General features: G+C 40.8%; 1 protein-coding gene across 1 annotated transcript in view; it reads right to left on the minus strand.

The window, feature by feature from the left end:
• The window catches only part of LOC105715589 (bromodomain-containing protein 8-like), a 12,525-nt gene extending 597 nt beyond the window's left edge, over positions 1-11,928 (minus strand). The window contains exons 1-5 of the mRNA XM_064366231.1: positions 11,491-11,928; positions 9,817-10,080; positions 8,710-8,867; positions 5,561-5,650; positions 1,477-1,654 (exon numbers count right to left, since the gene is read on the minus strand). Of these exons, the coding sequence (XP_064222301.1) occupies positions 1,477-1,654; positions 5,561-5,650; positions 8,710-8,867; positions 9,817-10,080; positions 11,491-11,769 (969 nt within the window). The 5' untranslated portion in view covers positions 11,770-11,928. The remainder of the gene's footprint in view (positions 1-1,476; positions 1,655-5,560; positions 5,651-8,709; positions 8,868-9,816; positions 10,081-11,490) is intronic.
• Positions 11,929-13,985: the final 2,057 nt, after the last annotated feature.

A 13,985-nucleotide genomic window follows, 5' to 3' on the forward strand; every position in this document is an offset into this window, starting at 1 on the left:
TTATTTCATCCTTTTCTTCAATTATCCCTACTTTATAAATGATAAGACCACCCCTCCTCCCCGTTTCCTTTCCAGGCAGTGTATGTACCAAAGTTTAAAGAGTGCCAATGATCAGTTTATCACACAGTAGTTATTCACTAAAAGACCCGTGTCAGATACCTTCATTTCACCGGATGATGCTGTCCCCTCTATGCCAAGCTTACCTAGTCATTAAAAAGCAATATTCTGTTTGTGAAAAGACATTTATTTATTAGAGTAAAAGGTTTAGTAAAAGATCTAATCTAATTGTCTTTAAATCAAGCCTGTGGAACAAAGATGTAACATTTATGGCATTAAACCCAAATCTCAGCTTCCCCTGTTTTTCCTTATATTATGTCCACATGCATCGAGTGAGTTAGGCATTATTTTTATTGGAAAAGACAACAGAGACATGGCAAAGAAGTACTGGGATCCTCTCTAGGTCAGAGTTCAGGGAGAGGTTCAAACTCTAGAAAAGTCAGGATAGAAGCTCCAGGTTACAAAACAGGTTTTCCATCATCCACTGGGTTGGCTGGTTCTCCTTCCAGACTACTTGAGCCTTTTCTTTTGTCTAACCAAATATTCAGCACCTAAAGGGTTAAGCAGCACATAGCAAGCTATTATGAAACTTACATGCTAAAGGATTGTAAGTTTATTTCTTTGGCAAATAGACTCAACTATACTTTTTTTCTTTAAAGTATGATGCTACCTAGAAAAGAAACCCACAAATGTAGTCTAGCTACTATATCTTATTCCCTAAAGACGGGAAAGTGTGAGCATATATTAATATCAACAGATAAAGCAACCAGAAACTACACAGTGACTCTGGCCTCTTTGGAGTTTAGCCCATTGACTTAAGGCTCTGGAAGCAGGAATTCCCATTACTTGTCTGTCCTCAGCTGTCTTGAGAGCTCTTCACTGCTGCCTGCATTCCTAGACTACTTCACTATCAAAGCTGGACTTACTGAGGCTCAGGGTTTTCCAAACCAGCAGGCACATTATCAATCCTTCAGGGCCTTAATCACCTTTAAAAATAAACTCTGAGAGGCCAGGCGCAGTGGCTCACGTCTGTAATCCCAGCACTTTGGGAGGCCGAGGCGAGCGGATCACCAGATTAGGAGTTCAAGACCAGCCTGGCCAACATGGTGAAACTCTGTCTGTACTAAAGAGGTAAAAAATCAGTCGGGTGTGGTAATTCCAGCTATTCAGGTAATTCCAGCTACTCAGGAGGCTGAGGCAGGAGAATCGCTTGAACCTGGGAGGCGGAGGTTGCAGTGACCCAAGTTCATGCCATTGCACTCCAGCCTGGGTGACAGGGCGAGACTCCATCTCAAAAAAATTAATTAATTAAATTAAAAAATAAACTCTGAGAATGCAAAGTCACATTAAAATCACCTTTATTCTCACAGACATTCTGAAATCAAGATTCCAGAGGCTACAGCTCTCTACATACCATACCTGAATCTGCTCCAAGACTTCTTGCCGCATTTCCACAGCCATATGGTATACGTGATGATCAGAGTCATTGTACATTACAGCATTTTGGAACATCAGCATCAGATCTCGCTGGAATTGGGCCATGATGCGAATCCGGCCCTTAGAGAGATTTCTCTTCAGGGTAGTTAAGTCCATAGGTCTGCAAGTGGCCAAGAAAAAACAGAAAATCAAATCTTTGTGTGGAACATATGATAACCTGACATGCTCTCTTGAAGAACTAACCAGTTCTTAATGAAAACAGTAGCAAAGATAACAATCCCCATCAGATAATAAAATAGCAACAGCTGTTAACATTTCCCTGTTTACAACAGCCAAACACTGTATTTCTGTACTAACTCACTTAATCCTCTCAATAAACCTGTAAGGTAGGTATCATTATTATCTCCATTTTTTTTTTTTTTTTTGGAGACAGAGTTTCACTCTTGTTGCCCAGGCTGGAGTGCAATTTCACAATCTTGGCTAACTGCAACCTCCACCTCCTGGGTTCGAGCAATTCTCTTGCCTTACCCTCCTGAGTAGCTGGGATTACAGGCATGTGCCATCATGCCTGGTTAATTTTTGTATTTTTAGTAGAGACGGGGTTTTATCATGTTGGTCAGGCTGGTCTTGAACTCCTGACCTCAGGTGATCCACCTGCCTTGGCCTCCCAAAGTGCTAGGATTGCAAGCATGAGCCACCGAGCCCAGCCTTATTATCTCCATTTGACAGATGAAGAAACTGAAATCTAAAAAGGTTAAGTACTCACTCGAAGGCACACAGCCTAAATTCCAATTCAGAGGCAGCCTGACTCCAGAGTGCACAGGCCAAGACACTATACTCTACTATCATAGGAGGGGTGCTGGCCCCAGGTACCAAAGTTTAAAGAGTGCCAATGATCAGTTTATCACACAGTAGTTATTCACTATTTACAAGATACAGTCACATATTATTTAATCTGCTTCTCTTACTGCACAAATAAAAAGCTAAGAATAATTTTTTTCTCCTTTCATGGAGATGAAAAGAGGATCAAGTGAACATTATGACAACATTAATAAGACACAGAAAGTAGATGTATAAGAGAAGGCACAGCACTTTAGAAAGAAGACTGAACTGGATGTAACAATCTGGGGCTTAGTTCTAGCTCTGCTGTTAACTGTTGGTTGATCACAGGCAAGTCATGACCGAGCATCCCTAAGCTTTACTTTCCTTGTTCCTAAATAAGTTTGTCTCTGCTACTGTTTGAATGATGGCATCCCCTCTGAAATTCATGTTGAAACTTAATCCCAAATGCAACAGTATTAAGAGGTGGGGACTTTGGGAGGTAATTAAGTCATTAGTGCTCTGGCCTTGTGAATGGGATTAGCATCCTTATAAAAGGGCTCCATATCGAAGAGAGCACCCTCTTACCCTTCTGTCCCTTCTGCCACGTGAGGATACAGCAAAAAAGCATTATCTTGGAAGCAGAGAGTAACCCACCTCAGACACCAAAACTACCAGTGCCTTGATCTTGGACTTCCCAGCCTCCAGAACCGAAAGAAAGAGAAATAAATTTTCTATTGTTTATAAATTATCAGCCGGGCGTGGTGGCTCACACCTGTAATCCAAGCACTCTGGAGGCCAAGGCGGGTGGATCACCTGAGGTCGGGAGTTCAAGACCAGCCTGACCAACACGGTGAAACCCCGTCTTTAAAAAAAATTAAAAAAATAAATAAAATAAAAATATAAATTATCCAGCCTACAGTATTGTGCTATAGCAGTACAAACAGACAAGTGACTCTCCAAAGGTCCTATCGTGATCTTTTATACTCTATTACCACACAAGTTTATGATAGAATTTTAGATGACCTATGCTATAAAATCCAAAGTAGGCTGGGATTACCCACCTGTAATCCCAGCATTTTGGAAGGCCGAGGTTGGAGGATCACTTGAGACTAGGAGTTTAAGACCAACCTGGGCAACGTAGTGAGATCCCATATCTACAAAAAATTTAAAAATGCCTCCTCAGTGATATTATGAAGAAAAATAAAGTTATTAATAACATTTCAAACCAAAAAGAATTTTTATTACAATACAAAAATATCAGGCCAGGCACAGTGGTTCACACCTATAATCCTAGCACTTTGGGAGGCTGAGGCAGGTGGTTTGCTTGAGCCCAGGAGTCTGAGACCAGCCTGAGCATTACGGTGAAACTCTGTCTCTACAAAAAATAGAAAAATTAGCTTGGCATGGTGGCACACACCTGTAGTCCCAGCTACTAGGGAGGCTGAGGTGGGAGGACTGCTTGACCCAGGAAGTCAAGGCTGCAGTGAGCCAAGATTGCACCATTGTACTCCAGCAACAGAGTGAGACTCTGTCTCAAAAAAATTTTTTTTAATAAAAATAAAATTCCAAAATACTACATCAACCAATGTTCATAACTTCCATTTGGATTCTGTGCCTTAGTATACCTATAACTAACTAACTGAATGAATACAGGGTTCCTTTTAAAGTTTTGCTCCAAAAGAATAGTGTCAAAAACAACCAAAGACTAATTTAAGATCATAATTAATGATCAGCCTAGGCGCCAAGGCTCATGCCTGTAATCCCAGCACTTTGGAAGGCCTATGCAGGTGGATTGCTTGAGCTCAGGAGTTCAAGACCAGCCTGGGCAACATGGCAAAACTCTGTTTCTACAAAAAATACAAATATTAGCCGGACATGGTGGCTCTTGCTTGTAGTCCTGAGGCTGGAGAATCACTTGAGCCTGGGAAGCAGATGTTGCAGTGAGCCAAGACTGTACCACTGCACTCCCAGCCTCACAGAGTGAGACTCTGTCAAAAAAAAAAAAAAAAAAAAAAGGCTGGGCGTGGTGGTGGCTCATGCCTGTAATCCCAGCACTTTGGGAGGCCAAGGTGGGTGGATTACTTGAGGTTGAGAGTTGGAGACCAGCCTGACCAACATAGAGAAACCCCATCTCTACTAAAAATACAAAATTAATTGGGAATGGTGGCACATGCCTGTGATCCCAGCTAATTGGGAGGCTTAGGCAAGAGAATCACTTGAACCCAGGAGGCAGAGGTTGCAATGGGCAGAGATGGCACCATTGTACTCCAGCCTGGGCAACAAGAGTGAAACTCAATCTCAAAAAAAAAAAAAAAAAAAAAAAAAATATATATATATATATATATATATATATATATATACACACACACACATAGATAAATAGAGATAGATATGTAATGAATGGATCATATGACTTAAAAGTCAATAATATAAAATAAATAAAAAGTCTATATCATCCTTTTGTTCCCTGCATTCCTTCTCAAATGAAGATATAATACTAAGCTCATCATAACTTTATAAACTTACTTGGCTATGAAACATATCTTGAGTTTATAAGTAATAAAAATAACAGATGGGAAATAAAAAATGAAAAGGCAGATATAAAACCAACCAAACTTTCTTGACTCCTTTTTCACTGACCTTTTTACCACATCCTTGTACCCTGGGGCCTGCCTTTCTGACACAGGCTTCAGAAATGGACTGCTGAATCTGTTAAGGGACAAACCCAGAGAGGATAAAGAAACCCTGGCAAGGTTTTCTAAACGAGAAGAGAAGCTCAGCTCTTAGTAGACTTCCTTTAGGGGAATGCAGACTGTGAGCACCATTAGAAAGAAATCTATTTGTTCCCTCTGATAGAGAGTTTTTAAAAAAAACTATAAAATATTTAACTATTATTACAATATACTGATTTAGGGCTCAGAAATTTGTTCACAGTTCCCGAGGCCTTGTCTCTGTGAAAAAAGAGAATCCACCAGATTGAAAAGAAGAATATATATTTTAAATACAAATTTTGTCATGAAACAGGAACCAATTTCTAGAGGCAATTCAAATGGCACAGCAACTATTTCTTGTACTTACTTAAAGCAGCTGTGAGTACTTTGGGATAAATCAGGCTTGGATACAGAATCTACCTTTCGACTATGGCTCATTTGAGGTATGAACATATCTCTTTTTATGCTTAAAACCCAATATGTATTACTCCTTCAGTTCTGAACATAATCCTGTCACCACTTTGGAGACCTACCTGTGACTGGCAATCATCTTCCAGACTGGCAGGAGAGTCTTCTTAAATAGCAAATGATCCTGAACAGGGTCATCCTGGCTTAGATGAGTCCTATGGGATAAAACATGACAGAAAAGAATCAGTAACTTTACAAATAATATTCTGTCTCCCCCAGGTGGGTAATGAGGTTTTCTTAAGACATGCACCTAATTATCTGAAGTTTTTTAAATCTCTCCTTAAGTTACCTGGCCAAGCAGACTTAGTTATTAATATCTATTAATAACTATTGCTTTCTCTTTTAATTTTTAAATTTTATTTTCTTAAGACTGATTCTTACTGTTGCCAAGGGTGGAGTGCAGTGGCATGATCTCAGCTCACTGCAACCTCTACCTCCTGATTCAAGCGATTCTCCTGCCTCAGCCTCCCAAGTAGCTGGGACTACAGGTCTGCACCACCATGCCCCAAACTTTGTATTTTTCATAGAGATGGGGTTTTGCCACATTGGCCAGGCGGGTCTCAAACTCCTGGCCTCGAGTGATCCACCCACCTCAGCCTTCCAAAGTGCTGGGATTACAGGCACGAGCCACCACACACAGCCATTTTTTTTGAGAGAGGGTCTTGTTCTGTTGCCCAGGCTAGAGTGCAGTAGTGTGATCATGGCTCACTGCAGCCTCAACCTGCTGGGCTCAAGTGATCCTCCTGCCTCAGCCTCTAAGTAGCTGGAACTACAGGCACATGCCACCACACCCTGCAGCTAATTTCAGTATTTGTTGTAGAGACAAGGTCCCATTATGTTGCCCAGGCTAGATATCTACTGCTTTCTAATAAAGATTTCATATTTAATCTAAATTCTAAGATAAGGATGTAGAGTTTACCATCCAAGACTATGAACTATCATGAGACAAAATGTCTCATATTGCAGATTTCCTGCTGTTTGTACGGTCACAATGTGTCATCTCAGCACTCTATTGCTCATACTTAAGGAGTTACAGAAAAGCAAATGAAGTCATTCCTCACCAATCTACATTTTAAACTATTTGTGTACCAAAAATTGAAATCTAGGCTGGGCACAGTGACTCAGGCCTGTAATCCCAGCACTTTGGGAGGTTGAGGTGGGATTGCTTTATGCCAAGAGTTCAAGACCCAGCCTGGGCAACAAAGCAAGACCTTGTCCCTACGGGGAAAAATAAATAGATAAATCTGCTGTTCAAACTATATATATAATATATATATAGTTTGTTATCTGTTATATTTATATATAACAGATAAATTTATATATATATAAATTTATATATATAACAGATAAATCTGTTGTTCAAACTATATATATTATATATTCCCTGGGCTGCATTGCCAGAATAAGAATTGTCTTGTACCACACATAAAATACACTAACGATAGCTAATGAGCTAAAAAAAAGTCTGTGCATAAATCTCATAATGTTTTAAGAATTTGCGTTGGGCTGCCTTCAAAGCTGTCCTGGGCTGCAGGCTGGGGATTAGACAAGTTTGATATAAACAATTCCCTAAAATACATGAAAGAGAAACAAAGATCGCAAACTTCAAAATAATGTTTTTCTTTTCTTTTTTTTCTTGTTTTGTTTTTTGAGACAGGGTCTTGCTCTGTTATTCAGGCTGTGCAGTGATATGATCATAACTCACTGTAACCTTCACCTCCAGAATTCAAGCAATCCTCCTGCCTTGGCCTCCTGTATAGCTGGGACTATAGGTGCATGCCACCACACCCAGTTAACTTTGTTTATTTTTTGTAAAGATGAGGTTTCACTATGTTACCCAGGCTAGTCTCAAAATCCTGAGCTCAAGCAATCCTCCTGCCTCAGCCTCTCAAAGTGCTGAGATTAAGTTATGAGCCACTGCACCTAGCCTAATTTTTTTCCTTTAAAAAACATTTCTTCTACATAAAAATAATTTTCCATTTCAAGTTCATAAAAGCTATTTTAATATTTTTAAAAGAGGCATTGTTTGGGCCAGGCACAGTGGCTCATACCTATAATCCCAACACTTTAGGAAGCTGAGGCAGGAGGATCACTTGAAACCAGTGGTTCAAGACAAGTCTGGGCAACATGGTCTACAAAAAATAAAAAATCAGCTGGGTGTGGTGGCCCATACCTGTTGTCCCAGCTACCTGGAAGCCTGAGGTAGGTGGATTCCTTGAGTCCGGGAAGTCAAGGCTGCAGTGAGCCATGATTGTGCCCACTGCATTCCAGCCTGGGTGATGGAGCTAGACCCTGGGTCTATTTAAAAAAAAAAAAAAGAAGGCCGGGCGCGGTTGCTCACGCCTGTAATCCCAGCACTTTGGGAGGCCAAGGCAGGTGGATCATGAGGTCAGGAAACAGAGACATCCTGGCCGACACAGTGAAACCCCATCTCTACTAAAAATACAAAAAATAATAATAATAATAACTGGGCATGGTAGCACACGCCTGTAGTCCCAGCTACTCGGTAGGCTGAGGCAGGAGAATTGCTTGAACCCAGGAGGCAGAGATTGCAGTGAGCCAAGATCAAGCCACTGCACTACGTCCTGGGTGACAGTGCAAGACTCTGTCTCAAAAAAAAAAAAAAAAGCAGCATAGTTTGTATATTAGGCACAGTTTGTGTAATATTAGCTCTATCACCCAGGCTGGAATGATACAGACTAGGCTAAAGTACAGTGGCACAATCATGGCTCACTGCAGCCTTGACCTTCAAGTGATCCTCCCACCTCAGCCTCCAGAGTAGCTGAGACTATAGGCAAGTGAGACCATATGTGGCTATTTTTTAAAATTTTTATTTTTTTTTTGTAGAGGCAGGGTCTCCCTCTGTTGCCCTGGCTTGTCTCAAAGTCCTGGGATCAAGAGATCTTCCCGCCTTGGTCTCCCAAAGTGCTGAAATTACAGGTGTGAGATACCACACCTGGCCTTGAAAGACAGTCCTAATGTTGATGAAACAGATTTGTTTTAGTCCTAATGTTGATGAAACATATTTGTTTTATAACGAGAGCATATAGACTTCTATTTATATGGTTTTAAATTATATTTAATTCTATTTTTGTGTGTTTTCCAACTCTAATTTTCTTTAACTTATAAAAGTAATCCATTTCATGATTCAAATAGGCATAAACAGAAGTAGAAGTATGAATCTTAACAAACTTGGATGAAAGTCTATGCTTACAGCTTTGAGGAGGTAGCATGGCTGAAAAATATATCCACCAAGGGAGTCTCCTTAATGTTAAAGGCATCATCACACTCCCCTGAAGGGGGCTGATCTTCCATCTCTGACACATATGCTTCACCCTGGTCCTCTCCTTTGGATTCTTGCTGAGCCTCCCCCTGGGAATGACAGGAAACACAGGAAGCTTTAGAAAGAGATTTACTATCTGCACAATCATTTTACTTACATAGAGTAAATGAAGGCTGCCCTTAAGGTGAGAAGAGGTCAAGTATATAAAGCTACAAAAGAAATTAAAGAAAGTTGACCTAATGAGACCTAAGTCAATGAGTTCTTGGTAACAATCTTGCTGGAGGTCTCTGACTCTGTGCCACCCACCTCCACCCAAATGGAAAAGCATTATTTGCCCAAGTCTCATTGGATTCTTTAAAAACCATCATGATCACTTGTGGCCCTGGAGTTAACTACTCTAGCTAGCCAGGTAATTTTGTTTTTTGAGACAGGGTCTCACTCTGTTGCCCAGGCTGGAGTGCAGTGGCATCATGGCTCACTGCAGCCTCTAACTCTGGGCCCACTTTGAGACTCCCAAGTAGCTGGAACTACAGGTACATACATGCCACCATACCTGGCTATTTTTTTTTTTTAATTTTTTGTAGAGACGGTGTCTCCATGTATTGTCCAGGCTGGTCTCAAACTCCTGAGCTCAAGAGATCCTCCTGCCTCAGCCTCCCAAATCACTGGGATTACAGGCATGAGCCACTGCACCCACCTGCCAGATAATAGTAATAATAATGATGGTATTCTAAATGTTACTGATTGCTTACTATAAGCCATGCACTGTGCTAAGTGCTTTGCATGAATTGTCTCATTTAAACCTCACAGCAAACCCTAAAAATAGAGTGCTATGATTACATTTCTGCAGAGAAAATCGAAGGTCTAAAATGTTCACTAACATGCTTAAAGTCACACAGCTAAAACTAGTGATAAATCCAGAATCTGGATCCAGGTAGTTTAACTTTCCGGATTTAGCCTACATGCTCTCTCTAATCACTCTGTTCTGCTTCCCTGGGCAGAAGACTACAAGACAGCTGATTTAAGTTTCTTGCTTACCTCTTCACTCACTGTAGGTGGTTCTTGAACTGCACAAATATCTGAGGGAGCTGAAGCCACTTCTGGCTTTCCATTTTCTCCCAGTGGCTTTTCAGCTACAAAGGGTTCTCCTTTGGCTGAAAGCTCTTCAGTCTCTCTGCAGAGCTCCCTTTCTCCTTCACTAGCTTTAATTTCCCTTCCTTCTTGTCTGGTAACAGATGGAGGGCAGCAGCCTTCACTTGATTCGTTGCTGCTAATGCACAAGGGCTCCATTAAGTAAGCTACCTGCCATCAAAGTTTATTATTAGATGCACAGGAACACCAATGAAAATCATCCACATATCAACAATGCCACATGCTAACACTGTCACAGTGACTAAGTCTGAGAGGACAAAATGGTTTAATTAATTCAATCATTTAAAATCTGTCAAATATATACACAGGCACTGGGCTAGTTGGTGGAGGTACGTTACAGTGAACAAGAAAGATATGGTCCTTGCCTCTTCCAGGAGTTTATGTTCTAATTTTTTTTTTTTTTTTTTGAGATGGAGTTTCGCTCTTGTTGCCCAGGCTGGAGTACAATGACATGCCAACTGCAAACTTCACCTCCTGGGTTCAAGTCATTCTCCTGCCTCAGCCTCCCAAGTAGCTGGGATTACAGGCACCTGCTAATTTTTGTATTTTTAGTAGAGATGGGGTTTCACCACATTGTCCAGGCTGGTATTGAACTCCTAACCTCAGGTGATCCACCTAACTTGGCCTCCCAAAATGCTGGGATTACAGGCATGAACCACTGTGCCTAGCCTATGTTCTAATTTTTCATCTCAAATGTCAACTCTGATCAATTGAGACTGTCTGTCTTAAAAAAAAAAAGACAGTGGCTGTCTAGAATAAAGTGTTGAAAATTTTGTCTACCACAGACACTGTAGAGAGAAGTGGTAATGTTTGAACTGGATGCTTGCTGATCTTGACCTAAGTTCTCCTAAATGTGTTCAGTAACAGCATATATATAACTCTCTGTCCAATTCTGTTTATTTCTGGTCCTCAGTCCTTAACCAAGGTAATGACTTTAAAATACTACCTTAAAGTCACAACACTTTAAGCTTCAAGGAAAATTTGGGCAAGTATGACTTCCCACAACTCCAAAAGCATGAATTACAAGGATACTCATAAAGCAGTCCTTATGACCCAAGCCCCTAATGACTGAGGTATTAGAAATTCAGTCAAAAAGCACATATTTATTTTTTATTTTTGAGACAGAGTCGCGTGATGTTGGCTCACTGCAACCTCTGCCTCCGGGGTTCAACCGATTCTCCCACCTCAGCCTCCTGCCTAGTTGGGATTACAGGTGCATGCCACCACGCCCAGCTAATTTTTGTATTTTTAGTAGAGACGGGGTTTTACCATGTTGGCCAGAGTGGTCTCAAACTCCTGACCTCAAGTGACCCACCGGCCTTGGGTTCCCAAAGTGCTGGGATTACAGGCATCAGCCACTGCACCCAGCCCAAGATGCATGTATTTGGTGCATATTCTCTATTGGCACAAAGTGCTGGGGACTCAGCAATGAACTTAGTCCCTGCCACTGTGGAGCTTATATTTTAGTAAACAATATTAAAAGTGGTAGAAGCATGTAAGGATAAGCATTCTCTTAAAAAGTTGAGGCTTCCAGCTTTGGAAATAACAGCTCACTGTTACCTCAGAGAGAAAGTGGAGGAGATTCTGGTGGCTGACTTGCTTTGCCTCTTCCTGAGATTCCTCACTGCCTCTATCCTCAACAAGCAGTTCACTAGTTTCTCTCCCTGGGCTGCTTTCCTCTAGTTCCTCAGCCTCTGGATCCTCAGTTTCCCTCCAGCTGCCCACATCAAGATCCTGACTGGAGTTCCATGAGCTGAAGAGGGATTTGCAATCATTGCTCAACTCAGAGTCATTGGGATAATCTTGATCAGAATCCAACCAAACCCACTCATGTCTCATCTGTAAATACACAGGAAAAAATGCATTAAATTCATTCAAATAAATATTCCTGAGGCACCTCCATCTCCTGAGTTCAGCAGAAAAATAATAGGCCAGAAATTTCTTTGTATTCAAGTATTCATCATTAGGAAGAATTAAAAACTAGCTGAAGGGAGACATGAGATGAAATGATCTTTGTCTTTGGTAATAAAGAAAAAGCCCCATGTATAATAGAGATATTATACCATACAATATAATATAATAGAGATATTAATATTACCTAATAATTATTTTTACTTAGAATTCCTCATGCTCATGCCAAAAGAAGGGAAAGAACTGAAGCATAGCTAGCTCAATCATTTTCCTCTAGCCCAAATCATCCATAATTAAACCATAAGGCAAAAAACTTGAGGGGACAAGGGATATTTTCCTCAGCGTATACACATTTTTAACCCATGAACCATTAAATATTCAAAACACACTTTAGAATTGCCTTTGGCATCCTTCTGGTCATATTCAACTTAATATTGAGAAACATCAAGCTTAAAAATATCTTCCTGTGCTCTCATTACACCACTATCTTGGTTTTCTTACACCTTTCTTTGTCCTCTCCCTTTTACAACTTTCAATAATTCCCTGTCTTCTATGCTCCTGTTTGGTCCTCTGCTTTCTTATTAATGTATTTTAAAAATGTATATACACTTTGAGGTTTCAACTTTGACCTCTATTCAGGTGCCTCCCAAATCTCTCTACCTTTCTTTCTTTCTTTTTTTTTTTTTTTGAGACAGAGTTTCGATTTTGTTGCCCAGGTTGGAGTGCATTGGTGAGATATTGGCTCACTGCAACCTGGGCCTCCCAGGTTCAAGCGATTCTCCTGCCTCAGCCTCTCGAGTAACTGGGACTACAGGTGCCTGCCACCAAGCCTGGCTAATTTTGTATTTTTAGTAGAGATGGGGTTTCTCCATGTTGGTCAAGTTGGTCTCGAACTCCCAACCTCAGATGATCTGCCCGCCTCAGACTCCCAGTGTTGGGATTACAGGTGTGAGCCACTGCACCTGGCCACCTTTATTTCTTATATGAATTGTGGTCTCATTTCTCCATGCATCCAAAAATCAATTCCCTTTAGATGCCCTACCACCTCCTATAACTTTTCTAAAACGAAAATCGCATTTCCTTTACCTCCAAAATCATTATTTCCTTATCCCCATTTCCTTATCACCATTTTTCTTAGTCTACAGAACCCACAATTCTGTTTTAATTCTTCCTTCTCTTGTACTCAGTAAGCAAGTCCTCTTCCCAGTTTTCTCTCGCCATAGTTTTTCTGTGCCCATCCTTTCCTGAACAAATGCCTTAGTCTCCTAGTCAGTTTTCCTATGTTTAATCCTATCTTCTCTCAACAAATACAGTTACTCTACTCAAGGCTTTATAATAGCTATCACCTCAAATATAAATTTCTCAATCTGCCAAAGTCCTCCATAAATTTAGCCTTATTTTGTTCCCTTCACTCATATACACACCTCCCTATTGGTTAGTATAATCCCTGTTCTCATTACATTTGTCTCCAGATTGCCACCCACCACCCCCACCAGACGTTTACACCTTCCATTTGGTTTGCTAGTCTCATTTATCACCTTCTCTACCAACTGAAAACGAAATGGACCTTTTCCACAAACTTCTCCCAACTTTTAGAGCTTGTGTTTATATCACATGCCTTTTGAAGACTGCTTTAGGAATACAGTGTTATTTTTTTTTTCCTTTCTTGTTTGAAATATGTCCATGTAAGAAGGAATTTCATTTTCTAACTCTTGGACTAAGTGAATACCTATCACCTCACAAAGCCTGTATCTTTTTTTTTTTTTTTTTATAAATACGGGGTTTCACCATGTTGGTCAGGCTGGTCTGGAACTCCCGACCTCAGGTGATCAGCCCACCTTGGCCTCCAAAGTGCTTGGATTACAGGAGTGAGCCACCATGCCTGGCCAGTCTGTATCTTCTACTTCCTTAGCATCCTAATAAACTATAGTTCTATTAAAGGCAAAAAGATCTGTGACTTCTTTTTTTTTTTTTTTTTGAATTGGAGTTTCGCTCTTGTTACCCAGGCTGGAGTGCAATGGCACAATCTCGGCTCACTGCAACCTCTGCCACCTGGGTTCAAGCAATTCTCCCGCCTCAGCCTCCTGAGTAGCTGGGACTACAGGTGTGTGCCACCATGCCCAGCTAATTTTTGTATTTTTAGT

This window comes from Aotus nancymaae, unplaced genomic scaffold, assembly GCF_030222135.1.
Source record: "Aotus nancymaae isolate 86718 unplaced genomic scaffold, 86718_ANA_hifiasm-v0.15.2.pri h1tg000064l_1, whole genome shotgun sequence".
NCBI lineage: Eukaryota > Metazoa > Chordata > Mammalia > Primates > Aotidae > Aotus > Aotus nancymaae.